This window comes from Poecile atricapillus, chromosome Z, assembly GCF_030490865.1.
Source record: "Poecile atricapillus isolate bPoeAtr1 chromosome Z, bPoeAtr1.hap1, whole genome shotgun sequence".
Lineage (NCBI taxonomy): Eukaryota > Metazoa > Chordata > Aves > Passeriformes > Paridae > Poecile > Poecile atricapillus.
Genome location: NC_081289.1, coordinates 136,950,563 through 136,978,112, shown reverse-complemented (window position 1 = coordinate 136,978,112; position 27,550 = coordinate 136,950,563). Strand labels below are relative to the sequence as shown.

The 27,550-nt window shown below is 40.9% G+C and overlaps 1 protein-coding gene across 1 annotated transcript in view; it reads left to right on the top strand.

Annotated features, from left to right (window-relative positions):
- The window catches only part of UNC13B (unc-13 homolog B), a 207,796-nt gene that overhangs the window by 55,020 nt on the left and 125,226 nt on the right, over positions 1 to 27,550 (top strand). The window contains exons 8-10 of the mRNA XM_058864730.1: positions 8,629 to 8,851; positions 24,018 to 24,344; positions 26,235 to 26,325. Of these exons, the coding sequence (XP_058720713.1) occupies positions 8,629 to 8,851; positions 24,018 to 24,344; positions 26,235 to 26,325 (641 nt within the window). The remainder of the gene's footprint in view (positions 1 to 8,628; positions 8,852 to 24,017; positions 24,345 to 26,234; positions 26,326 to 27,550) is intronic.

The following is a 27,550-nucleotide window of genomic DNA, read 5'->3' as shown; positions in this document are numbered from 1 at the left end:
AGAGGTTGGCAGTCTGGGATTTTTATCTTTGTGAAACCTGGAGGACAGATAAGCTCCATTTCCTCTGTGGTTTTTCTGATCTGCTTTTTTGTTTTTCTGTACCAGCTTTGGCAGTTTATAATTATCTTCTGGTGTTTCTTCTCCAGTTGCTCTGGGGTTTTACATGTACATTCACTTGTGAATAATTACATACATTTCACTAGCATGTAGCCTGACTGCAATAATGCTGTGTCACTGCAGAGTTTTTCTGGATTCTTGATAGTAATAGAAGCTGTAAATATTTGAACATTCCTTCCTTTGCCTCTTACTGTTCACCTGAGATACAGATGTATCAGATTATGGAAGGATGTGCTGGAGTTGCTATTACGTGTGTTAGTGTCTTGAGATTTTCAGGAATGAGGTACACATAAGCTGTTGTACAACTTTTACATTAATAGGAAATTGTGTTTATTGGCAACTCTTGTTTACAGCAAATCAAAGCTTAGTGCAGAGTTCTGTCAACATCTCACTCTTTTTCCTCAGTCCTTTTCCTATGTCCCTCTATACTGTGTCTGCTATTCCTGCCTCTGGTTTCCATATCTTTTCTCCTGGTTGTCTCCTGTTTTCATTTCTTTGCTAGGTCTTTTATTTGTGTCTTCTTTGCCAGCTTGTTTGTGTGTTCTTCTTTTTCCTCTCCTGCCCCCTTGAAGTAACACTCACACCTCTGTAAAACCTGGTATTTAGTTTTTCTGTTGTTGTGAAAAACAAGCCTGAGGTGATAGCCCTTGGTCAGGGTCATACAAACAGTGTTGGGTGGATCCTGGCAGGTTTCTGATGCATTTGGATATAGCTTCATCTCGCCAGCACACCTGGCAGAGGTGTATTGTCACTCTTGCTGCTGAGTGGCATCTGTTTTGTCTCAGGCTGTAAATTGTTGGTGCTTAACTTGATGGACTTCAGTTTTCTTCTCTTGTTAAATTCAGAACTCAGGAGAGGAATAAACCTTTTTTATACAGTATGGTAACTGCATGTGTTCAGTGTTATACCAGTGGTTCTTTCTAAATTAAACATAAATATTGTCTTTCAATTGTTCCACTTAGGTGCTTCCTTTAATGACCAAGGCAAACATACATGTGGGGTTTTTTTTTCCCTCTAACTACCACTATAGGAACCAGAAAGTAATGACCTATGTTTGAAATTCTATAGGATACAAAAGTGCCACTTGAACCTGAGCAATGCCTGTGCCTTTGCAAAGCATCACATGTGTTTGTCAGAGCCTAGTCCAGGGACATTGAAGTACTGATGTGTATCTGAGGGACTGTTCCTTTGTAGACCTTTTGTTTCTGAAGAGAAAGGAGTAATCTGGTTGTAGCTCTGATGCATCTGTGTGCCTGGCTGGTAGCTAGAGATGGTAGCCAGAACAGGAAGCTCTTGCTTGTTCTCTGTCTACATGTGATGAATTTGCTTGTTGTCTGCTGCACTTGATGCCTCAACGCTCCTGCAAAAGTAACTTTTTAAAGTTTTTTACACTGTCTTTGAAAAATGCTGGTTCAGAAACATTTCTTGGAGAGTTGCTAGTTGTGTGGTTTGCTGAAGTGCTTTGAGGACTGTATGTACTGGTCTGTTGCCCCCACGGTACTATGTATGACCTTGGGGTGACAACATGGGTATTGATAAGTATAAACTTTAAAGTCTTACAAACTTGCTGTGCAGCTTTAACATGAATTTGTTTTCACCTTCAATTTTAACATGGAAAGGTTTGCTTACTGTTGCAGAATTAACTTCATGGGTGTTTGCCTTAGAATGTTATGAGAGCCCTCAAGCTTTTTACCAGTGTGTGTATCTGCCTAACAAAGTACTCTTCACTTCACATTGTTTACATGCACACAGTTTTTCATGCTGTTATTATTAAAGTGATGCTCTCACCACTGGGTTAACTTTGTTCTGGAAAGGGGACAGAACTGTAAATGAAATGTGAAGTGACTTTTGCCACCAGATTTGCAGAATTTAGCCTAGAATCAAATGCTGCTCTAAACTGGACTCTAGTTTCTGAGACACTGGCGTATACTAGGGAATAACGGTGTTTAACTGCTCTTGCTAGGTTGACTGATAAGTATTTTGTCTACTTGTGTTAATAAATGCATGATTGCTTGTCAAATCCAAGAATTTATAATGATCTTCGTTTTCAGAATGTCTTATAAATAAGCTGGACATGAGGAGTAAGCTCCAAAATAAACTTAATGTTGTATTTATAAAGAAAAAAATCCCTTACATTTTCAAGCTCACAATCTATAAGACATTTTAAAATACATGAAAAGCATGCTTGTGGTTTGTTTTTTCTAAGCTTTCTTTTTCCATTCCTATTTTTTTCTGCCATTTGTGTTACATGCAGGCAACTGGAGTTATTTCGGATGGGGAGAGCAGCTGAGTACGTAACAGTTTGATTTCTTGCAAGCTTTCTGATCGTATAGTGATGCAGCATGCTCCAGTACAAGGAAAAGTGGAAATATTCATGCATATAGAATATCTGTTCTGTTGTATTTTTTTTTTTTTACTTTCACTTAATCTTCATATTTGTGTGGATGAATGGCTGTTCATTTCTTCACTTTTTGGCTTTGTTTTGCTCATGTTTTAAATGAGTTGCTTGTGCCTTCTACTGGAATTTGAGGACATGATGGCGGAACTGGACTATTATTCTTTTCCTGTAAAGGTGATTGTAGTCTTTTGCTCATGTGTGTCTTTTGTGTTGGTCGTCATACCTATGTAACCCAAAGTGCTTGAAGTAATGGAAAACCACAAGGCAATCTGTGGTCATTGTCTTACTAAGATATGGTGGGAATATATTTCAAATACTTCAAATAGGAGTAGATCTGAGTGAAAGAAGAAATGGGTGTTGCACACCAGTGGGGTCGTAGGTATTGTGTTATGTTCAACCTCAATGAGACAGTATCCTTGCAAAAGTGGCAGGGCTTTAATTTTACTAGTTACTAGTTTTGGACAGGAAAAACTCAGGTACTGCAACTGTCTCTGATCTGTAAAGCTGATGCCACACCTGGAGACTGGTATGGTAACTTCTGGTTTGGCTGCAAAATTTTTGTTTTTTTCCTAGAAAATGTGCCTGAAACAGCTTTCCTTTCTCAAAGTGCTGTAGATGCTAACAAGCAAGGCTTCTGCTCCAGACACAGTGTATGGCTCCTAGAGTATATGGAACATGCAAGGGTTGATCCATCAGTCTTAAAACAAAGGTGTTTTTTCCCTGTGTGCAAGACAAGAATGAGAATGTTGCTTAGGAGAGCATGCAAAGAAAGATCACTGTGGCTGCTTCTAGCAGGATGGAGATTCTGCCTCGTGCTTTTCCATTTTTGGCATAATGGAATTTGGAGAGGACGCTCTTACTGCTTCTGAGTCTAATATCCAGCTAATGTTACTGTGCATTTCATTATGTGGACCTGTTCTGCATTTTAGAAGTCTTCCACTAGTGACTTCCCTGTTTCTTCTCCCACAACATTTTTTGCTCTCCTTGTTCACCTGTCTTTGATCAAACGTAAGTTCTTTGTGCATTGGCAGTGTTGACCAACTCCCTTGTGCTGTTAGTGTTGGATGTCTCAATTGTTTATTCTTAGAGGTGTGGTAGGATAACTGAGAGGTAACTGATTAACTTTTTTACACTGCTGAAAGCAAGACTAGTGTCCAAAATAGCTTTATTTTCCATTTTTGGGTATTTGGGAGGGAAATGGGGTGTTTAAGCATTAGTCAGTGAGAGGTCTAGGAGGGCTGCGTACGTTTATTTCTCCTGTTTATCTGGAGACTCAGTGTGTGGTGATTTTGCTTTAAAAGGTACTTGTATTCATGAGGCTCCCTCCTTCCCTCTCTTTCCTTCTTCCTTGCTGTGCTGTCTTCTTTGAAATAATTTTAGCATCCTTACAGTTAGGCTTGGGCCAGTGTTACAGGTGTTTCCAGGTGAACTCCACTAGCTTGACAATATGATGAAGAACACACTTCTAATTGTAATGTTTAAACAGCAGTTGAGAAGGAAACAGCAGAAACAGCTTGGTGGTAGCTGGAAGACCTTTTCCGGTGAGAGTTTCATGCAAGAGGAATGATCCAAAGTAGTCCAGACCCTTGTCAGTTGGGCAGAGGGTGCTCTAGGAAAGAGACATCTTGTACTGCTGACCTAGTTTCATTTTAGGAAAGGGAAAGACTTGAAGGAGTAGGGTAGATGTTCAAGGGAGTCTTTGCACTTCAGCCTGTCAGTTCTTTTCTTGGCTGTTGAGTGTTTCAGCGGCAGAGTACTTTCAAGTGAGAAAAACAGGATTATGAAAGCGCTTAAACTGAAGACTTAGTATTACAAACTTGCTGTCTTTAAAAATATGCAAATTTCTAATGTATTTTTAAACTGTGAGGGCAATACAATGAACTAATGACCTACAAAGTTGCATTCAAATAATTTCTCAAAACCTAGGCTGTTTTAGAATATAAAGATACAGAAGAGCCTCAGAAAACACCCTTGTGTCCTTTTGAGATTTTTTTCGTTCCTTCTTGCTACAGTAGTCCTCTTTAAGCTAGTATGCATTTTGGTTATAAGACTTTAGAAGGTGTATTTGTCAGAAGTGACCAGTGATTCAGTACATGATGGTGCAGTGGGATTGGAGACTTAAGGAAAGAAGCTGTTGGCAACTATGATGAAAAGAAGTTTAAATAGATAACGAGTGGGGAAGGTGAATTAATTGCAAGGCCCTTGGTGTGGAGCTGGCAGAGATTTTTGCTGACCTGGAAGTTACTCCTTTGGATAGTACACTTTATTTTCTTCTATCATTATTAAAATAGACAAAAGCTGTGAAAAGCTCAGTGCTTGTTTTGGAGAACTAATGAGGGTTTTGCTTTTGTCCAAGATTTTTCTCAAGTTTCTTGAGGATAACTAAGCTTGGGGGACTGGATGTCAACTCCCAGGGGGCTGATGACACACTGTGCTAGAGAAGTGGGAGGCAATTTCAACTGAATACAACGTTTTGAGAGCAGCTCCTGCTGTGCCTTGGGACCTTAAACCAGCAAAACCACTTCAAGTACATTCTTCCAGCCACCTGTAATAATATTGCTGCTAGTTTTCCTTCCTGTCCTGAGGTTTGGTTTAAAGAAAGCTGCCAGAGGCTAAAGGGGACTAGTTGAGCTGGCATAGCAGGACTGTCAAAGTAGTTTTGAGGTCAAGATATTAAAAATTGTGTGTGTTCTACCCTGCAGCAGTCATTATAACTTCTGGGGGTGGGAGTTAGGGGGAGGAATAACAGTCACAGAAGGTATCTCCTTCCTTGATTTTCCCTACTCTGTGAAATCCTACTGTGTGATGTGACTGCCCCAATGGGTTTTCTTCTTTTGCTGCCTATATGCATGAATATTCAATAATGAAACACGAACAGCATGCTTCTGCCCTGCCCTTTAGCCTTACCCACAGCTCTCTGTGCAGTGGGTCCAAATGACAAAGAAACAGCTTTCATCCCTTGACAGCTCTTGGGTATATGTGAAATTTTTCAAACTGGGGTAAAAAAATTACTGTCTTTTCATGTTTATTTTTATGTGTCTTGTTACCAATTTAACTGATCTCCTGAGACTGAGTCTAAGCTCCAACTTGGCTTGTAGAAGACTTGTTTTATCATCGGTTTGAAGAAAACACTACTTGAATTTATTCCACAATGTGTGTTGTGAGGCATATTTTGCTGAATTACAGGCTGTAATGCCTCCATTTGAAGGGGTGCTGCATCCTCAAAGCCACTTCTGCAAGTTCTTGTCAGTCTCTTAATTAAAATTTAAGTGTCAAGTATGTTAATGAATGGGATCATCACTATATGCTGGCATTTCAGAAAATACTTTCTTTCAAAGGAAATGTGTGCTGTAAGCCACATATGGGCAAGGTTTTGATCAGGCTGAGCAGTGTCTTCATTTGAGAACACTTCTGTTTAAAATAGAGTGAGATTGCTCATAAGGTACTTGCAGTTCAGCATGACTGTGAGTTTTTTGAGTTGGCTCTTGTTTATGAGTCAGTTGAGGATTTCTGTATGGTATTAACATCTGTGGATGCTGTTAGGTTCATGGGGCATTCATGAGAGAAAAAACACGTTCCTGTCTCATGGAGCCTTGCATCCATTAAACATGCCTCAAGGAGGCATTTTGTGTCTTGACCTCAAAGAGACTTCCTCCTGCTAAAAATTAGTAAGAACTCTGAGAAATTCTGGTGTCAGCTTTTATAAACGTATATGTTCTAACATATATGTAACATTTACACTAATCAGCTATTTTTGGATTTTGCTTAGAGATACTTGGTTTATGTGGGAAATCTTTGATAGTGCAGAAGTGAGATGCAATGACTGGTTAACAAATCCAGATAGTGCTTCTGCAACAGTCTTGATTAATTTGGAATTCTCTGGCCTGTCAGCTGGTCAGGGAAGCTGATCCATAGAAGCAGTGTTCTGCTTTCTTATAAACGTAACTGTAAGTCTTTGCACTCCCATTATTTGTGAGTCACTGGATTCAGGTTTTTTCACCCAAATAATTGTACTACTGATTTGTAATTTTTGTTATACATTTGAGGTTAGCTAAATTGTTTATCCCTGAAGCTGTTGGTCTGGTAATTTTTACTAGATCCTAAACCTGTATTTCCGTTAGGCTGCCTTAAGCCTGTACAGGTGATCTGATGATTATGGAGCCACAGCTGAAGAACTTTCCATCATACCAGATTTACTTAGGCTTTACCTTAAATGACAGTTACATCTGATGGGATGAAGAAATTAGTTGAGCAGCAAAGTGAGGCATTAAAAGACTCTTCAGAGCAGTGTGTTTTCTGTCCCAGTAGAAGTAATTATTGTTCATTAGATGGCAATGGCTCAAGTGTTGAGCAATAACACTGACATTGCTCAGCTGAGTAATAGCTTGTTGTTCTTGTGAAGTCAGTGTGAACCTCGTGATTGACAAATAGATCAGCCCTTGCTCCACAGGCTGGAGGTTTGGTGCTCCTCAGTGGGGTTTAGCATATGAAATAATTTTTGTGTAGTAAATTTTGAATATTTTTCCTAAGCATTGAACTGTGGTAAAATTGATGGACACTGTGCTTTAAATAATGCTGAGTACTGCAGCATGTGATTGCTATTCATTTCTATTCAATTGACTAGAGACTGACAAGAACCTTGCAGCACTTAAACTACTAAAAAGCAGGAGGCTTAACTCCATTTTCAGTGTGGACAATCAAATTGAATTGGTTCCACTTAAGAGTGTAGAGCAAGGCTTTTTCAAGCAGCCCATATTTTGCAGATGTTTACTGCTGCTGTTCTTTTCTCTTCTTCCATCTCCTTTAGAACTCTAATCTTACTATGTTGTGAAGGAACTGAAAAGATCACCAAGAAAAAATTTTACCTCAGATTAAAGGAATAGAAATTGAGCTAGAGGTATGGGAAGCACCAATGGAAGAAAAAAAGGGTTCCCTGATGCTGCATTCCATCTGCTTGGAATTTCAGCACTTAAATGCAGGGCTCTTCAAGGATCTGGCATGTAAAGAGCCCTTTCACTTTATTGTTCAGCCTCATGATGAATGAGTGTGTAGGACACACACCATTGGATAACCTTCCAGAGAGGGTTTTAATTTGATTGTCCTTTTTAGACAGACTTGGTGGCAGAGAGAATGAATAATGGCTGATCCTTATTTTCTTTTGTTTCAAGCATGTTAATGGTGCACTTTACTGCCTTATGGTGTGTGTATTTCACTCTAAGCTTGCAAAGATAATCTTGCATCCTGCACAGCCATACACAGCCATATATTTTTGATACCTTACCTCACTATAACTTGGCATTGTCCTTTCCTGTAGGCTGATCAAGCAGAAGTGTTTCTGCAAGGAGAGGGACTCACTAGAAAGGAGCTTTTTCATTTGTGAGGGTTATTATTGGTGCTAAGTACTATGCTGAAGCTAATTTACCTGTATGTATTAAGTATAGCAATTTTCCCCTATAAGAAGTAGTGTAATTGTTTATAAGCAGAACAGCTCTCCAGTTCTTCTGATTTTCCTACTGATACTCTCCATTAATTTCTCTTAAGTTAAACTAATACTTCAAAATAAAAAAGAAAATAAAATAAAAAGAAAATGCATTAAAAAAATTCCAGAAGCAAAATGTTCTGGTTAGGAGTGCTGAGAAGAAAGGACAGTATTACAGCTAAAAGGCTGAAAAGTTCAGAAAGAGCTCCTTTCCAAAAAGAAGTGGTTTTTGGGTTTGTGGGGTTTTTTTCTTTTCAACATCTAAAGGTTCATTTTGGCAGCAGCAAAGTACCTGAAATTTTGAGTGCTGATGATTTGTTGTTGTTGTTTGTTTTGGTTTGGTTTTTTTGGGGTGGGGGCAGTGGTTCTTTCATTTTAAATAAAGATATCTTAACCTGCTTATTAGTAATGCATAAAGAAAAATAAATTCCTGTAAGAAAGGAGGGTGTGGATCTGATCACTGCAGATTGAGAGAACTGCACACTTGAGAGAACTGGAGGTTATAGACAGCTCCCAGATGGAGATAACAGCCACAGCAGAAATAGTTTGTCATTCTTCCAAAACTAAGCAGGCTCCACTGTCCCAGCAAGGCAACTTGAGAGAGCTGTGCCCTTAAACTGCTTTTGTCTCTTAGCCTTTGAAGATGCTGACAGTGCTGTGGATGACCGGGACAGTGACTACCGCAGTGAGACGAGCAACAGCATCCCCCCTCCATACCACACCACCGTGCAGCCCAACGCCTCTGTGCACCAGTTCACGGGCCCGGCTCGCCTGCAGCAGCAGGGAGTCTTGCGGGATTCCTGTGCTGACTCCCTCCAGAATTATGATCTGGATTATCGAGAGCATGTGGCTGTCAGGTGAGTGCTGTCTTATGGGTAGCCCTCCTTTCCCTATTGTTTTTCCCCTGCAGGCCATGAAGGTACTATGCTGGCAGGGGAGGGCAGATCAAGGGCTCTTAAAAGTCTTCTGATAGGAAGGTGTTATGTGTGTTGTTGACACTGGGATTCTGCTGTGAACCAGGAAAAACCTGTGAGGGTATGTATTATGCCAGATCTGGCAGTTTAGGGAGTTACCTTTAAAAGATACTCTCCGCTTTAGGTCATTGACTCTTGATTGTACTTCCTCCTTACTCTCTGAATACTATAGTAGTGGGTAGTTGCTTGTTCTGGTACCATGGTGTAGGTGTGCCTCCCAAGCCAGTGAAACGCATTCTAGCAGAGTTATCCTATTGGGAGCTTCTTTCTTGGTGCAGATTTATTTTCTCGTCTGGACCAGCTCCAGTTCTATTAGATCTGCCAAAACAAAGTATTCATGAGGAAAGTCAGTAACAGATTAGTTGAGGGTTTTTTCCTTTGTTCCTGTTATCATACAAGACTCTTGAATAGTGTGCTTTCTCTTTAGATTTATTTTCAACTGTATGAAAGATTGTTTGTTTGCTCTGAATTTTTTTTTTACCTTAAATCAGTAGTTTCACAAGTATTTTTAACTTGTAGAAGTATTGAGCATTGCAGCACTAACTTACCAGGATCAATGGTTGTGAGCTAGAGCTAGCTGTGCAAGGTGAAAGCAAAAGATTTTGGATGGTGTTAGTCAGCTTGGTAAGAGTGGTTCTGTAGAAAAGGCTAAGATGCTGCTTCTGCCTTTGGTGAGGAAGGAAGAGGCAACTACTTAAGCAGTATCACAATTATAGGTGCAGTTTTATTTGTATTATAACTGATTTGTTCTGCCTTACCTCCCTTGGTGCAAATGTTCTTGTTTTCTGAAGCCTGAACCTAAATTCAGTTATTGTCTTGGGTGGCTGGGGCAAAGTTCTGCACTTCTTGATGTGTGTGATCATTAGTGGGAAAGGGTGAAGTTTAATGGTAACATCTAATGTTGTTACAGATACTGAGGTTTCAAAATTAGAAACAAATGTGCCAACAAAATGCATTTACTGCAGTGTGATGTGTCATTCCTAGTGCTCTATTCCTTGTTCATTAAATGTCTTATATATAAGCAAGTTATTCCCTTTCCCATGTCAGTCTGTGCTGCTAGCTTGCAGTGGTAAATTTGCTGAAGATCTAACTGAGAAGATGAGCTGAGGCTTTTTCTTTTTGATCAAGCTGAGCTGAACAGTGATGTTGGATGCCCAGTCAGGGGAAGCCAATGGTGGCGGCATAGTTTTGGAGTTGTGTGATTTCTTGGAGTGGTGTTGACAATAAAGGTGGTTTTTCATGGCTCACTTTGCTTGGAGTCAGTCCATATGTGAATTTCTATCTGTATAGAATAGAAATAGAAATAGACCTTCCAAGAGCCACTGCTGGTTTGAATTGTTAGAGAATAGAGAAGCTGGAATATATTTCTTTTTTTTCCTCTGATTTCCTTAAGGTGCTGTTGTAAAATGATATGTATGGACTGATACAATGTACTAAAAAGTTGTGAGCTTTGTAGTTTGCTATGTCTAAAATTACTTTCAGTCCAGAAATGAAAATCCTTGATTGGTGATCTGAGCACTCCTGTTCTCATGTGCATTTTCCACATGCTCAACAAGATTCTTTGCTACATATTTAATCTTAAAATATGCAAATAAGCTTTCTAAAGAAGCTACGTGGGATTCTCTTACTTACCAGAAAGGTATTTCTAACAAGCTGGCTGAAAAGAAGCATGTGGGTAGATCTTAAATATTTTCAAAACAAAGTTGTAGCTGAGCATTGCAGGAACAAATTGTATTTGACTTTTGTTCCTAGCAGCTCTCAGTGCTATGTACCAGGCAGTCACATGATGAAATCAGTGTTCCTGGCAGACTGCAGCTGATGGTTGCTGTGAAAATGAGGGCTTGTAGGAGGCTTTCCTGGGCAGACCCAGAAGAACCAGACAAGAACTTGCTAAAACCTGTCTAGAACTGGGCAAAAGGTGGTCAGTGGCAAAATGCCTCAGTTGAAATTGTCTGGGTTTTTTTATTACAGTATTTGGATTTGGATGAAAAATATCTGCTTCTCTTTATTAGCTGTTACATGTGATCATATTCCTTTGGTAGAAGTAATGTATTTTCTTCCAACCTTTCCTAAGGATGACAAGCAATATTGTTATTTGTCCTTGGAGTGTGTTTTGCTGCCAGCAACCAGTTTGGCTTCAGAAGAACAGACATCTTTCCCTCAGTTCTGTTTTTTTTTTTTTACCTTGTTTTTTGTTTAAGCACTAACTTTCCTTTGCAATGCTTGTTTTCCTAAACTGTCTTCCATACCTCCCTAGTCTTGTTTAATATGATAGCATAGAATCCACAGTGAGAGGCCACACTGACCTAGAATCCACGTCTGAGTCCCTAGATCTGTCAGATGAGTGGGTTACCCTCTCTGTACCTGTCTGCCTGTCTTCCCGCTGTTGCTGCTTTGAAGTGTTCCTCTGGTGCATTTCAGGTGATATTTGCTGTTTGTCTCAGCTGTTTTTTAGATTTGTAGTAGTTAAGTGCTGGGCTGATGTCTTTTTCTCCTCTCACGTGTTGGGTTTCTCATCATTATTTCTAGTAAAAGGGCTGCTTTGTAAAAGAGCAGAGGAAAGGCATAGAGGGAAAGAAGCTCAATTAGAAAGAGAAGTAATTTTCTTTACGCTTAAATTAGTAAATTTTTTTGGTTCAGCATTTACAGATAATGGCTCTTGAGACATTGATGTAGCTCCATTTTCTTCAGCTGAGTTTTGGAAAGGCTTGATCCAGTAACTATGGTGGCCCTGGGAAACTTTTAAAAGAAAATTATTTCAATTACCGACTTAAAATAGTGAGCAAGAAGTGTAGTAAGTGTTTTAAACTGTGTATAACAGGACTCCTTTAAAGTAATGAGCGTCTTTCCAATTAGTATAAGTTAGCAGTACCGTTGGAAATGCAGCACTAAAGCAGCAGTAGAAAAAGCAATGACCCATCTCTCTTTCAGGCCTATCCCATCTGTATCCTATGCTGGTGTGCTCCATGCAGCTCTCATGGTGAAGAATCTTGGATTAGCAGTATCCATAAAATGCCCATGTGACCTCTGTCTTTTCCCTCCTCTGGCACTGTGGGGACAGGAGCACACATGACCTCATACTCCTTAGTTCTCAGCAATGGGTGATGTGAGGCAAAGCTGCATCTTTCAGATAATCATTTTTATGTTCTTACGTCCACTTTTTATCTGTTTGTTTGTACATAGATTGTCAGAAGCTGTCCTTATGAGGTTTAGATCAAGGAGAAGTTTCCTTGCTACTGCTCTTGGAGCTGCTGAACAATTGAGATAATCTGACTGACCAAGGGATAAGAATTAATCCCAAAGGTCATTTCCTTGGATTCTAGGAAGCATCAGATTGTTTCACAACTTTAATCCATTCTTCCACAATGTAAAAGTATAAATTGCTGGATCTGTTCAGATGCATTATAAATGGGAAGTACAGATCCTGAAAAGCATCTGAGGCTTATGATGGGCTAATATCCAGCGCCAGTGTTTTGTTTTACCTTCTGGTCCAGTAACAGCTCTGAGAATCTTAATTTTGTGTTGGTACAGGCACCTTGAGGCTGTTAGCTGCAGCAAGAGCTCTCCCAACAGAAAGGAACAGTGAAGTAGCTGAAACTCCTCTTGTTGCTCATCCCCATGGTTTGCATTTTGTCCTCTGTCCCCATGTGGCTGGAGTCCAGAGACTCTTAAGTGTCCAGATGAAATCTCTTCTCCATTGCCACCCTTGGGAGATAGAGGGTCCCTGTGTGCTTTACGAATACTGCTAAAACAAAGTCTGCAGTCCAGAGTGATCGAAATGCAGGCACAGCATAGTGGAATGGTGTGCGTGGGCACTGCATCTCAAAGTAGTCCTGTTGCTGCAATAAATTACTTCTTCTCAAGCATGCCTAAAAAAGCAACAGCAGAGTACTGGTACAGCCAAGGCTGTGTGCCCTCACTTGATCACAAAAAGCTGTTCTCCCTCAAAAAGGCATTTCAAAATTTTATGCAGACATAACCGATGTAATCTCATAACCCATGCTACTTCTTTTTACTATTTGATTGAAGTGTAATGGTGGTAGATTGGCAGGTTTTCAATTTTATTATTTCTGAATGTTTCTGATTTTAATTTTAGTTTATTTAATGCATGTTTCTCCATTACTATTTTTTCTGTCCTTCCTAGCTTTTTTTAAAACTGTTGTTTTTCTCTTCCTATTTTTTTTTCCTGCCTCTTTTCCTTTCCCTCCCACTCCCTTTATTTCTCATCTTAGACAAGGATCTCTAGCTAGAAATGAAAGAGTCAGGATCATTCCATTTGACACTGAAGATGGAGAAGAAGAACAGGAGAGCTACGAAGAGCTAGGAAAACTGTTAATAGAGGATTTCTTAGAAAAAACTCATAGAACTAGAAGTTGGCATGAGAAAAACATGAAAAAGATGCAAACTCTCTCAAAAAGAGAAAATTTAAATCACTTTGAAAGGTCAAGGTGCTGCCAAAGTATGTGTCTGGAGTCAGGGTCTGTAGATGTCCCTAGATACCCTCAGGAATATGATACAATTGATAGAAGAAGGAAAAAGAAGCTGCGATACAATTTTGAAGAGGGAGAACGAATAAGCCTGCAAAGTAACGGAGGTTTGCAGTTTCCTGGGGAGAAAACAGTTTATTTCAATGGTGTGGCAGTTAGTTCTGAACCCATTGATGATTTCCCAGTATATGACAGAGTTGGAAAATATACCAGTAGCTCAGAAGGTAAGGGGTTGCCTGCTTATCCAGTCCTGCGTCCATACAAAAATGGGTTAATGGTAAAAAGTGGCAGGTTGCCCAACAAACAGGGGATGAACCATGAGGGCTCACTTCACCTGAGTAAGATTGAGGACATGAAACACATGAGGATGCTAGAGAACACTTTTGTGCCCGTTGATGTCCTTGAGGAATTTGACAGCAGTGCTTCTGATGAGTTCCAGTACTCTCCTGTTTCAGATGATGAAATGGGGGAACTGGCTACACTTTCAAAAAGATGGTATGATTCTGACATCAGCCATTTGAGAAACATAACTGCTAATTTCCCTGAAAATACGGGCTCACAGTTAAAAGCTAGCTCTGATAAAAAACATAAAACTAAAGAGAGCAAGCGTGGTCATCCTGTGCAAGACTTAACACTGTCTCCTGTTGAAGAACCCAATGAGGAGTACATAGACACAATGGATGAACTTCAATGTCTGGTAGAATCAGTCTCTGAATACTTGGCTGAAAAGGAGGAAGAAATCAGCAAATTTGGTACATTGCCAGAAACGAAAAAAAAAATTGAGAATGTGCCACTGAAGCAGGATAATGCTGATAATTCAGCAGAAGCTAAAAAGTCTGAGCAGACCAAACATCTTGCTGCAGAGGAGAGTACCAAAGGCAAATCTGAATCTCTCACAGACTTGTCAGGTGTGAAAAATACAGTGAATTCCCTGTTCAGCTCTTTCACAGAGAAAGTGGGTTCAAGCACAAAGCAACTCACAGCATCTGTTGAAAAACTTGTGTCTTCTACTCCAGAGAATACAGAAAACAAAAACTCATCAGAAGGTGGACTCTTGAATGTATTTACCAGTAAGGCAAAAAGTGAGAGTTCATCTGGAGGGGCAGCAGATAGTAAATCTGATACCAAGTTCTCCATTCAGTCTTTGCTACCATCCCAGGTGAGCGGTGATAAAAGAGCCCAGAGCACAAACTCCAACAAGCCAGAAACCACTGAGACAGACAGTAAGGCTTCTGCACCACATCCTCCCCAGCAAACACAAGGAAATTCGGCTGACAGCCAGCAGAACCAGCATTCAGTTGTGAATTCAGTTCTAGGCATGTTTAATCCTTTAAAGATCTTCTCTGACAAGGAAGTGCCAAAACAAGAAAAAGAGGAGCACACCAAGGACAGCCATGCTGTGAAAGTTGAGGAGGCAAAAAGGAGCGAAACGCTGTCTGGACAGGTGTCTACCAGGACCAGCAGCACTGTTCCAGAGGCACAGAAAAATGAGACTAGAAGCGAGGCAGAGGTAAACGCAAGTAGCACTTCTGTGTCTTCAATCTTTGGCAGGCTTACAAACTCAGTCAGTTCCTTCAGTCTGAAGGCCAATTTTGACGGCCTCTTGGCTCCAAAGCAGCCGGATGTGCCACAGAAGCAACCAGATTTGCATCCTATTACAAGTCAGCCAGGTCCCACTTTGGTAGAGGGTGCACCTGCTGCCAGGGAGCAGCCTCCTGCAAATCACTCAGAGGATCAGCATCCTGCAGGCCATGGACTGGCAAACAAACTAAGCAGAGGTAATGTGGAGCCTAAGTCACAGCCTCAAGGTCAGGGTACAGCCTCTGAAAGCTTTTTTAGCCCTCTCAAAAAGTCTTTCAGTCAATTGTTGCTTCCTTCTGCTGAACAAGGGAAGAAAGAAAGTACATCTGAACATTTTAAAGACCATAAGTCTGAGGAGGATATAAGACAAAATAGTTCATCAAAGGAAGAGCACTTATTTCCTTTCACTGGAAAGCTTCCTTTTATCAGTGGGCTGGGTTCTTCAGCAAAGCAGGAACAGAGGAATGACAAGGGAGGCTTTATATCATCATTATTTAAATTTTCTTCTGCAGAAAATCTAGCACCTATGCAGGACCAAAAAAGTCATCAAGGTTCTAGTGACAGTTCTTTTCCTGAAGGCAGAAAGAGTAATTCAGGAAATACTGTTTCAATAAAATCTAGCTCAGTTCCAAATTTATCAGACAAGAAGGAGGAACTTCTGCAGAGGAGAAACATGAATAAAGAAAACCTATCTAGTGTCCAGGTAAACAGAGAAAAACACCAGGATAGTGCCTCTGCTACCCTTAAGGCCAAAGAAGAGCAACAGAAAGCTAAAAGTACTCAAGAAGAACCTAGAAGTGTAAAGGGAGGACTGATGATAGGAGTAAGTGCAGCAGACTTAAGCAAAGGCTCAGTTGAATCCACCTCTTCAGCCAAAGGGCCAGAAGCTCCAAGTGCCTCTGCTACCCTTAAGGCCAAAGAAGAGCAACAGAAAGCTAAAAGTACTCAAGAAGAACCTAGAAATGTAAAGGGAGGACTGATGATAGAAGGAGTAAGTGCAGCAGACTTAAGCAAAGGCTCAGTTGAATCCACCTCTTCAGCCAAAAGGCCAGAAGCTCCAAGTGCAGATGATACTCAGAAGAAGCACACAACAGGTTTTCTTTCTGGCTTTCTTCACATTTCTTCAAATGAAAACACAGCAAATAATCAAGACTCGACTGCTAAAAGCGAGGGTGACAGCCAGAAAAGCGCTTCTCCTGGATTATTTTCTGGCTTATTTAGGTTTGCCTCAAGTGAAAACTTGTCTGAATGTAAGCAAGAGAAGGCAAAACCAAATTCTCTGAGCTTCATGAAGCTTTTTGATAGAGGTGAGGATTCAAGCTCTGAGACAAAACCCAGTAATTCAGGAATGGCTTCTGACAGTCAAAGCAGCACTGGAGAAAAGCAGGAAGCTTCCAACTTCTTAAAAAATCTGCTGCCAAAACCAAAGGAGAAGCAGGATAATGTGAAAACAGTGGAATCTTCCACTACCAACCACCCCTCCAGTCCAAGAGTAAATGAAATAACTGAGCCTCATGTTCCCCATGGTGGGCATCCTGAGGCCCTAAATCTCCAAGCCAAGGTACAGGACTTGTCTGGAAAGCCTGTAAATAGTAGGCATATTCCTCATCAGGATGCAGAATCTAAAGTTCTTCCAACTCCTTTTAACAAAGGATCAAGTGAATCTCTCAATTTGACTAATAAAAGCTATAACCCTACAGAGCAGTACTCAGCTTATCAGGAAACAAGGAGCCATTCTAGCTTTGAATGGGAATATGAAGCGGGGGGACTGGCTGACACTCATGGAATAGCAGTACCAGTTTACTATGTGTTAAACCAGAACCCTGTTCTGCCCCCTCAGTTCTTGGACTGGCCTGAAAATGATGTGGTAGTGAATCTTTGTAAAAAGGATGGGAATGCAAATGTGATGGATTGGCAAACTAATGCCAATTTTGATGGACAGAGTCTAGATTTAAGTGCGATCTCATATGAGTCATTTGACCAATTGATGTTTCAAGACATTTGTTTGGAAGAAAATGATGCATGGACTGCTGATTCTCTCAGTGAAAGTTACAGTAACTTTCCACCCTTTGAAAGAGATGGGAGTTACTCATTTGAAGAGTTGCCCATGGATTTGAGCTACTCTTCTGGCTGTGATGGAACGATGTGGACACTAATTGACCAAGAGACTTTAAGTATGGATGAAGGCTTAATGTACTCATCCTACAGCCAGGAGTATCAGGAGTGGATAATGATGCTTGAGCAGGGCGTGTGGTGGCCATCAGAAGATGGTGATTGTGGATACTACATGTACAGTGACAACCAGTATGTGTATTCCCTGCTCACTGATCCCACTGGACAGTATGTCTACGTGTGTGCTCCTGAAACTTACTCCTACATGGACTGCTGGGATTATAATATCCAGATGGATACCATTCCAAGAGCTGTGCTGGAAGACAACACAATTGCTGTTTGTGGTTTCAAAGTCCCTCTTGGCAGTGAAGATGAGCTGTTTTGGTTTGCTGAAGAAGAGTGTCTAGATGACTATACAACAAATAAACCCCTGGATTTGTCAGTAGCTTTGCAGAGGAGTGACCAGCTAATGAACATGAATTTGGAAACTTTTTCACAAATGTTTGAGGAGTCTATTTATTATCAGAGAGAGCAGCCATTGGACTTCTCAGGTTATAAACTTCAAAAACTCAAAGTAGATTTCAGACCTGAGAAGGAAACTCTGAATCATTCAGAGGAGCCTCCATTAACTCTTGATCTCAGAACACATTCCAGGGCAGCTTTCAATAAATCTCTGAGTAAGGAAGTCCACACCAAGGAATTCGATAAGGCTGTCCCAGTGACAACTTCTGGGAGTGGGTCATCAGGATTCTTTGGGTTCCAGCTGTTTCAGTCTACTACTAAAGCTGAAGAAACTGCAGCATCTACTGAAGGAGTAACAGAAGGAGTAACAGAAGCAAAAAAGACTGAGGAAGATAAGAAAATGCCAGTGAACAAAGTTAGCTCCTTATTTTCTGCTTTGGGTGGATTAATTGGAAAGTCTACAAGCCCTGCCTCTGAGACATCAGAAGGTTCTGCCTTGAAGAGAACAGACACACGGTCAATATCATCTGAAAATAAGACTGATGTTTTATCACTTACACCAAATAAAAAATTGGATGAAGAACAAGCAGGACAGAAGTTTCATGTTACATCAGAACCAAGAAGAAATACTTCATCAGAACTTAATTTGGAGGCTACTAGAAATGAAAAGCCAGAATTACACCAGACTGAAAACATCCATGTTAAAAAGCCAGGATTAACAAGATCTCCTTCTATACTGAGTCAGACTCCTACAGATGGGAGGCCCATACGAGAAGAGAGACCTGTTAAAGCAATACCAGCTTCCAGGCGTCTTGAAAGGCATGCAACCATTAATGAACCAAGTCAACCACAGCCAACTCAGAGCCAATCAGCCACTGAGCCTGAGGAGACATTATTTAAAAGCGCTCTGAAGTTGTTCAGTCTTGGAGAAGATTCTCCTGCAACCTCAACTGCCAATAAACCCCAGTCTTCTGGATTTTTTGATTTCTTTAAAACACAAGTAAGTAAAGTGCCACAGCCATCACCAGAACTGGAGAAGAGGCAAGGTAATAGACCAGAAGAGGTGAAACAGCCAGAACAGAAGGAAACCTCTGGTATCTCATCTTTATTTGGATCCCTTGGAGATCTCTTCAAAGTGGAGTCTGTGTCTTCTCAACCAACCTCAAGTACTACAGCTCTGCCAAAACCCAATAGCAGAACTGTGGCTGAGCCAAGGCAGAAATCTGAGAAGTCTGGGGGTCTTCAGAGTGCCAGTATGCCATGTCTGTCCTCCACCCCCAAGGAAGAGGTGAAAACAGAAGGCATGGACAAGCAGGTCTCTCCTAGCCCCAGGGTGCAAGAGAAACAACAAAGCAAAAAAGCTGTGGAGGAGTCTCCTGAGAGTAAAAAAGTGCCTCCTGGAAATGTTTCACAGAAGCCAGCGAGTGAAGGTCCCAGAGGAAGCCAGCTGGGCCAGCCAGCTGGGCAGCAAAGCAGCACACCCACAGTCACACCAAAGCAACAGGGAGGTCATGCAGGAGGCACAGCTAATCGGGCAAAACCAAAGCCAGACCAGACGCCCAAAGAGTCAGGTTTCAGTTTGCCATTCAGCTTATCTGATATTACTGCTCCGAAATCTCAGCCAGCCAGTAAAAGCCTATTCTCCTTCTTCACTGGATCTGATGAACCAAAGCCTTCAGCACCTGCTGCTGCTCCTGCTAGTGGGAAGCAACAAGAAACAGAGGGGCTGTTTCATCTGCCTTCCTTCTTCTCCAGTGGTCCAGCTGCTGACAAGAGTGTACCTCAAAGAAGTACTAGTTTTAGCTTCTTCAATTTGACATCCTTTTTGGATGAAAAGCCACAGACTGCTCCAGGACAGGAAAAACCACCTAAACCGATGAACTCTAAGCCACCAAATGCTCCTAGACAGGAGAGTAATACAAAGCCAACTAAAACAGTGAATGCTAAACCACATATGAAGCAAAGTATCTCCACCAACTCTAGTGTCAAAACCAGCAGTTCTACCAGGCAACAAGCTGCAGACATTAAAAAAGAAGTTGATGATATTATTGCAGCAGTGACTGGCAAACAAATGTCTAATGACCTCATGATCCCAGAAAATAAATCAGAAAAGCTGGCAGTGGAAAATGTAGAAAGCATTGCTGTGGTAGCTGAAGAGAATGGTTTAGAAAAGCTTCCACAAAGCAATGGAGAGAGTGACTTAGGAAAACTTCCACAGCCCGGTGAGGAGAGTGGCTCAGAAAAGCTCCCACAGGCCAGTGAAGAGAGTTGCTTGGAAAAGCTCCCACAGGCCAGTGAAGAGAGTTGCTTGGAAAAGCTCCCACAGGCCAGTGAAGAGAGTGGCTCAGAAAAGCTCCCACAGGCCAGTGAAGAGAGTGGCTCAGAAAAGCTCCCACAGGCCAGTGAAGAGAGTGGCTCAGAAAAGCTCCAACAGGCCAGTGAAGAGAGTTGCTTGGAAAAGCTTCCACAGACCAATGATACTGCAGTAACCAATTTGTCTGCTCCTGGTCCTTGCCTTCAGACTCCCACTGTGCTGGAGGGTTCTCAGGACCAACAGAGTATTTCCCCAAGGGCAGAAGAAGATGCTTTGGGTAATATGGAGAAAATAGACAGTGTTGCATTTCCTACTGATGAAGGGCCTTATTCTTCAAAAGAGCAAACATCTGAGAAGGTTGATCATGGCACGATCTCAGGTGATAAGATGGATTCCCAGGGTATAAATGACTTAAATAGTATGAGTGACATGAAAAATGAAATGGCCTCTGAAGGACTATGTGTACAGAATGAGTTGCCAGAACAAAAGGTACCTGAACAAACTGACAGATTACAAAGGGCACAACAGCCACATGTTCCTCCTAAAATGCCAGAGACACCTAATTTACAAAGCAAACCAAAGGAGCCTGAGAGTGATAAATCGGTTCTGGATTCCTCAGTTGAAATGTTTTCAAGTTTCATGACAAAAATGAAACCACCTAAAACATTTTCTGGTTTCTTTTCTCAACCTCAAGCTACTGCCCCTCCACCTCCACAGAAGAGAAGCTCCTCTTTCTTTGGTTTCTCATCCCTTCCAAGTGGCCCAGCACCAGCTTTTACAAATGACATATTCGGCATCTTCAAAGGTCCAAAAGAATCTCCAAAAGAGATGCCTCCAAAATCCACTCCAAAACCTCAAAGCACTGGTGTGAAAGATGTCACTGGGTCTGTTCCAGCAAAAGACTCTAGGGAGCCAGAAAATACAGCTGCAGCCAGAGAGCCTAAAAGAGATGTCTCTACCTCAGTGAAGAAGGATGTAGTACCTGTTTCAGTAGAAGAGAACTCCACAAAAGAGTCTGCTGTGAGAACAGAAAATGAGGAGAAAAAGAGCTTGGAAACCTCTAAAGAGGAACCTTTGAGTACCACTCCAGAAACAGTCTCTGGTGAGAATGAAGCCCTTGAGGTGCTGCAGCAGGAGAGTGAAGCACAGCCCTCTGAGGTGGTAGATACTCAGCCATGCCAGCCTGATCTCAGTGGTGTAGTTGATACAGTGCAGGCTGAGGCCACTGACCAGTCTGGTGTAGGTACTTTCCAACGAGATGTGGGGCCTTCAGGTGTAGAAGAGGAAGCTGCTCCTGCAGACAGGGCAGCCACTGACATCTTTCACACTGGCTCTACTGACGAGCTTGCACTGGAAATGGAAACCCAAGCTAACAGGGCAGACACAAACCTTTCCCAGTTAGATAAGAGTGCTACTTTAGAATCAGAGCCTGCTGTTTCAGGAGATCAGGCCAGTGCTGGTATTGATCAGCAGGACTTGATCAGTAGTAATGATAGCAAACCCACAGCTCCAGCTGATGAGCCCAGTGTTCATCTGCCTGAGCTGAATGAAGAGAAGACAAGTGAGGTAGAAAAGCAAACCGTGGAACAGGAAAAACATTCAACAGCTGGTGAGGTGCCTGCAGAAGGGATTGCTTCCAAGTCTGACTTGAAGAAACAGGGTAAAGCTAATAATGTGGCTCCAGATACAAGCAGTAGTAAACCGGTCTTTGAAATACCGAATATACCCAGTTTGCCAAAATTCGGCTTTATGTCATCTTCTGATAGTGGAAAACCTTTTGGGTCATTCTTCTCTCAACAGCCATCTTCTGTTAATAAAGCAGGAACAGATGAGGGTCTCGTGTCCAGTTTTAAGAAACTCTCTATGTCTCTGTTTGAAGGAGGTGGTGAAGAAAAGGTGAGTAAGCCAGAGAATGTCCAGGGAGCAGTATTTGGGAAGAAACTAGATTTCTCGTTTCCCTGGCAAAAAGACATCAAGGAGACCTCTGCCAAAAAGGAACCACATGTACCACCACAGGCTTTGTCAAAACCAGATGACAAGGTGTTAGGAACAGTCAGTTCAGAAGAAAACTCAAAATCTGCAGTCTCGGATCAAGTGACTGACACAAATATAGAAGTGAAGTTGTCTTCAAAGCAGCCTGATGCTGTAGACAATGAGCGTTCTGAAGAGCCATCTGGTGCAAGCACTGTTGATGATACATCCAGCAAAGAGCTGGGAGAGAAGCTTGACAAAGAGTCAGAAGATCAGCAGAATGTGGTTTCAGGTGAATTGCAAAAAGAAGATCAGGCAGAGGAGAGTGTGGCAGACAAGTCTGAGCAGAGAGAAACTGGCCTTGATTCTACTCCTGAGGGAGCAGTACTGCATCCTGACACACCGGCTGCGGATCTGCATAGTGTGGAACAACTGAAAGAGAAAAGGCTAGTTACAAATGAGGCATAATAAATGGGATTTGACCATTTATAATGCATTGCTGCAGCAGTAGAGAGTGGCCTTGGTGTCTGATGTTTGTAGCTCAGTCCCAGTCCCCTACCTGTTGTCAGTGTTTGTGATGTCACTGGTGGCTGTCACAGACAATATGGCAAACTGCAGTCACTACTTACATACAAGCTTTTAGACCATTTCTCACCTTTTTCTATTCCTTTTCTCTAAGTGTAACTGAATTTCCCATGTTCTTATAATGTGTCCCACTGAATGAGTTGTCTTTAGTGATAATTTCATTAGCCTTTCAGAAGTTACAGTCTTTATGTGTTAATTCTGCTGCACATAATTCACTTTGATTTCTTTTTTAGCGATGGTAATACTGTATTTGCAAAGAAAAAAGTAACAGGTAGAATGTATTGGTAGGGAGGAACGTTTTGTCCTCAAAATGCAAGATAGAGGTTTGAAATTTTAGAGAGCAATTTAACTTACTGATGATTCATTATAGACCTACTTAGCTTCACTTCACAATATTGAATATATGAAAACACTTTAAGAACTATCAATGAAGATATTCTAATGCTTGGTCTTCCTAAAATCAGTGCAAAATTTATTTCATGCAGTTATGAAAGTCTCTAGAGGAAGGTATCAGTATTTCATGAATATATTTAGTCCCATGCATGTGCTAAGTTACAATTGCTCTTAAAAATCGAAACAGAGACCTGCTAAACTTATATTTAAGTATATATATAATTCTGTGTAATATAATTGAAACTTGTTCCTCTGACCATACAGTTGCTACTCTGTACTTACAGAACTTCCTGGCTCCAAATTCTTCTAAGACTGCAAGAGAAAAATATAAGTGTTGCTTAATTCGTGGTCATAGTTTTCCTGACTGCATGAGAAATTTCCAGCTGCTGTATTTTGTTGGAGGATTCTAGGAATTCGGTCCTGAAAGTGGTGTCTTGAATCAGAGAGGTCACACCCCTGTGATGCTGGGGTTTTTATATAAAATAAATTACTGAGAAAGCTCCTCTGGAGCGAGACGTGTGGCTTTCATTTGGAAAATTGCTTCACTTTTGTAAAATATGTAAGTTGAAGGTCTTGACAACACATATTTTATCACATAAATCATCACTTGTAATATATAAAAGTAAAAGTAATATATAAAAGTAAAGTTAACTTTATTTTTTAACAATAGTCATCTTAAATGGACGTGATAAAGACCCCAGGTGCAAGAAAACTGCAGAAGACAGAAACACTTTCACTTTGAATTACTGTGTTTCCATTCTTATTCCTGTCTGATTATTAGAATATCTTCACTGCAGTTTTTAGCTGATATAAGGTGAAGCAGTAGTTGGTTCAAGACCAATGTATAGAGCATCTATGAGTGTATGTGTATATATAGGTATATATTTATATATACAAAAAAAGCATGTATAGTCTATATGCTGGTAGACTGTGTAAGAAGTATTTCTATTACCTACCAAACTTTTGAAGTTCACAAGTCTATATTTACATAATAAACATAAGAATATAATAGTTAAGTATGGCTTCACAGCATGCTTTTTCAGTAATATTTAGTGTCCTTCCATCAGTTTTTCAGATGTGCAGGTTGTTTTGTGTTTTTCCAAGCCACTGTTTTTTTCTGATGGACTGTCTTATTCTCTCATAGTCCTGCTGGCAGTAGTAGATACGGCTCCTCTTGCAATGTCAGCCAGGAAAGCTCTCACCTTAGTGAGCTGGAACATTCCCATGAAAGTGCCCATGGCTCTGAGCAGGAAGATGATCACCAGGAAAGGCAGTCAAATCACTCTTATCACAGTTCGAGCAGCTATCAGAAGGATGGTCAGGCATGGCTCAAAGAGCAAGAAGAGCCTTACGGCAAAGGAGAGGAGGAGAAGGTCTGCAAAACTGAGGAAAAACCTGCAGACCATTCTGCGGCTAAGTTACCTCTGGAACTTGAGAAGCCCAAGGATGTTGATGCAGGCGTCCAGATGAGGTAGGTGAAACTATTACCTATTTATTTTTAAGAAGTTCAAAGAGGATTCTTGTGTTTGCTCTTTCCCGGGGCAGATGATGTACTTTGTTCTTCCAGCCTTTTCTTACTGCGGAGTTGATGTTGCTGATCTGTGAAACATCTGTTGTAGAGGACCAGTTACTTATGAGACATTGGCTAAGTTGAAGCTGTGTTTGTCTTGTGTGCAAAGAGGAACACTTGCTTAAACTGAGGTTTTTGTGTGTGTGTAAAGAGGGACACCACCGTGGAGCTCATTTCCTGGATTTTCTTTTTCTGGTTTGATGAACATACTCAGGCCCCAAAATATCTGCTTCTATTGCTCATGTGGGATCAATTTTGTGCTTGAGCTACAAAATTATGTGTTTTCATGGTCAGAACTTCACTAGTTTCATTCTTATGTAGTAGACTACCACCATTAGAGTTAGTGTTTATGTAGTTGTAGGTTGTAGAGAATTACAGCATGAATAGACATGTTGCTCTGACTCACTGTGACAGCTTTTCTTGTCCTTTTACTTTGGCTTTCCAAGCTGTCAACAGTATTGAAAACAGGCTTAAAAAGTATTTCATCTGAGTTTGGGGGAGTGGAGTACTGGGTTTTGCACAGGTTTTACAGAAATTTCAAATTTCACTCCTTAAATTTGGGAGTGACATTTTCCCTTGAGGTAATCAAGTCCTTGCAGCCCCTGGATATGGTTTTACTTTCATAAGTATGAGGGAGTTTTTTTAAATCTGGTTTAGTTTGATCCATGGGAAGATGTCTGCTTGTCTGTACCTTTTGGAGGGTACAGCTGGTGCCACTGTGCTTGGATGATAGAATTAACCACAGGAGTTCATGTGTAGGCAAGCCTTACACTAAAGATGAAAGGAGGAAAACAAGACGAGAAAAGTGTTAAACTGTTTTTAAACTCTGATTCACTTTCCTTTTTTCCTTACAGAGCAGCGGGAGTCTTGTCCCAGAATGGCTGGCCTATATTTGTTCACAGGAAAGGTTATTCACATAGTCTATTTCAGGCTAATTTAGGCATCTAACTTGGATGCTCCTGCCTCACTGGCTCCCTTTCTCTCCACCCTCTGGCAGTGCTCTCCTGTCTCCATGGAGTAGGCATGGAACTGAGCTCTGAGTGTTGATCCCTAGAGCTGACCTGAGCTAGACCTGTAGCATGGACGTGTGTTGGTCTCATCTATGGGGTTGTTTTATACAGTCAGTAGTGTGGGGTGGGTGCTTTGCAGGCAGGAAATGGTGTTTGTTTTTGTGATTTACACCTCAGCAACATACAAAAGCAGGAAGGCAAAAAGCCCGAGGTACCACTACGTATGGGATTGCAAGATGTACTGTGGGGCACTGAGGTGGAGCGTTCCTGACAAATCTGCATGTCCTCCTGAAAAGCTGTAGGAAGGAGTGAAGTGACAGATGTTCAATGCACAGGGGAATCTCATGGCTGAGCCCTGTTGCCAGTGTTTCCGCTAAGGAGGGGCTATAAATTTGTAGCAGGAGGAGTAGGAAGGAACAGTGGCCAGAAGGGAACTGCAACAGGCATGGTGATATAAAATATTCTTTCCACCTCTCTGTGTCTGTAATTACAATACCATTGTGTTGCTTTGGCTTGATCTGGTGTCATAGGCTGCTTTCCTGATGTTCACACAAACATCATCTTCCTCCTGGGCTTGGACTCTGTATAGCTCATGTCTCTCAGCTCATCAGCTTCCAAGGTGGCTCCTGAGTTTAAGGAAACCTCTTCTTTAGCCTTATAGAACACATGAACAGCTGTGCCTGTTGGTTCCTTCAGAGCTGAAGCTGTAATTGCAGTATGTGGTTGAATCTTTGATGATAAGTGTCATTCATATAGTGATTTCCTGTTTCTTGCTTTCAAGCTACCAGGGTGACATCGAGCCACCACTGTTTTCTCCAGCAAGAGCCCATTGGATTAGAGCCATTAGCAAAGTCCGACTGCAGCTTCAACAGGTAGGATGGAGTATTGCTTTGCTCCTTTTCTGAGCTGCTGTTGCTCAAGCTTTCACTTCATCTTCATTGTAAGACACCTCTTACAGTTTTGATGTTTTACAGACAAAAATTTTATCAAATTTATTGCGTAGGACTGCAACATGTTGTGATGGTTTTAGAGCTCTCTGATTCTACCAGGCATTTTTAACATCATTTTGTGGAAATAGAGATGAGTATCAGAAAAGATGCAGAAGCTGAAAAATTAAGTCTGAATTTGTAAATAATAATAATAATAATGGTGTCTAGGACTTAAATGGTTTGAAATGAAGACTTTTCCTCAAGGCAACTTGAGGATAGCTTGTTAATTTAGTAGGAGTTATCTGTATTATTTGTCGTGTGAAAATGTTCCTTGGGAAACTTTGCATCAAATATTTTTATATATACTTATTGAAAGTGGGTGTATAGTAAGTCTTGGTATTTCCATCTCATGAAAGTAAGATTTAAAAATATATAGTCTTGATTTGGGAAGTCAAAAGGAAAAGGTTGTGACATTTTCTATAACAGTATAAACACTCTTGTTTTAGAAAACAGCGTTTAAGAAGGAAAAAGTTGGATTTAGAAAAAAAATTCTTATGGTTTTACCCATCTGTATGTCCACAGAAAAATAACATATGGTGTTCATGTTCCCTAGATTTTGCCTGCTACCCCAAGCAAATTAATATATTTCACTTAGAATTACTGCTTTCTTCTACAGATGACTTGTTTTGTTTTTATAAGAGATTTTACAGTATCTGTCACAATCAGGAGTTTCTCGTATGGATTTTTTACAAATTTTCCAGAGCTGATTGTTGTTGTTTTGCATCTGGGGAGGAAAAACAGTTTTTTTTGTTACCTGGATTGTAAATACTTTTTCATCTAACAATGGCTTCACTTCTGAGCAGAGAGTATTTAGATCAAAACTCTAAGTATGGCATGGAAAATGAAGAACACCACTAGTATTTAAGAAGAAATGAGCTTCTGCTATGATTTTGTAGAGTTTGCAAACAGAACAGTTTAATTCTGTGCCCTATGGAAAACAAGTGCATAGACATGGGACAAGAGATTCAGCAAAAACTGTCCATGCATCTCTCTCTTTGTTTTGAGAGGGTAGAAGGTCCATGAGGTGGTTCAGCATTGTTTTGTGATTCTGCTGAATTGAAAGGATGACATGCTTTGAGATGATTGCTATTGAAACAGTAGTTTAGTT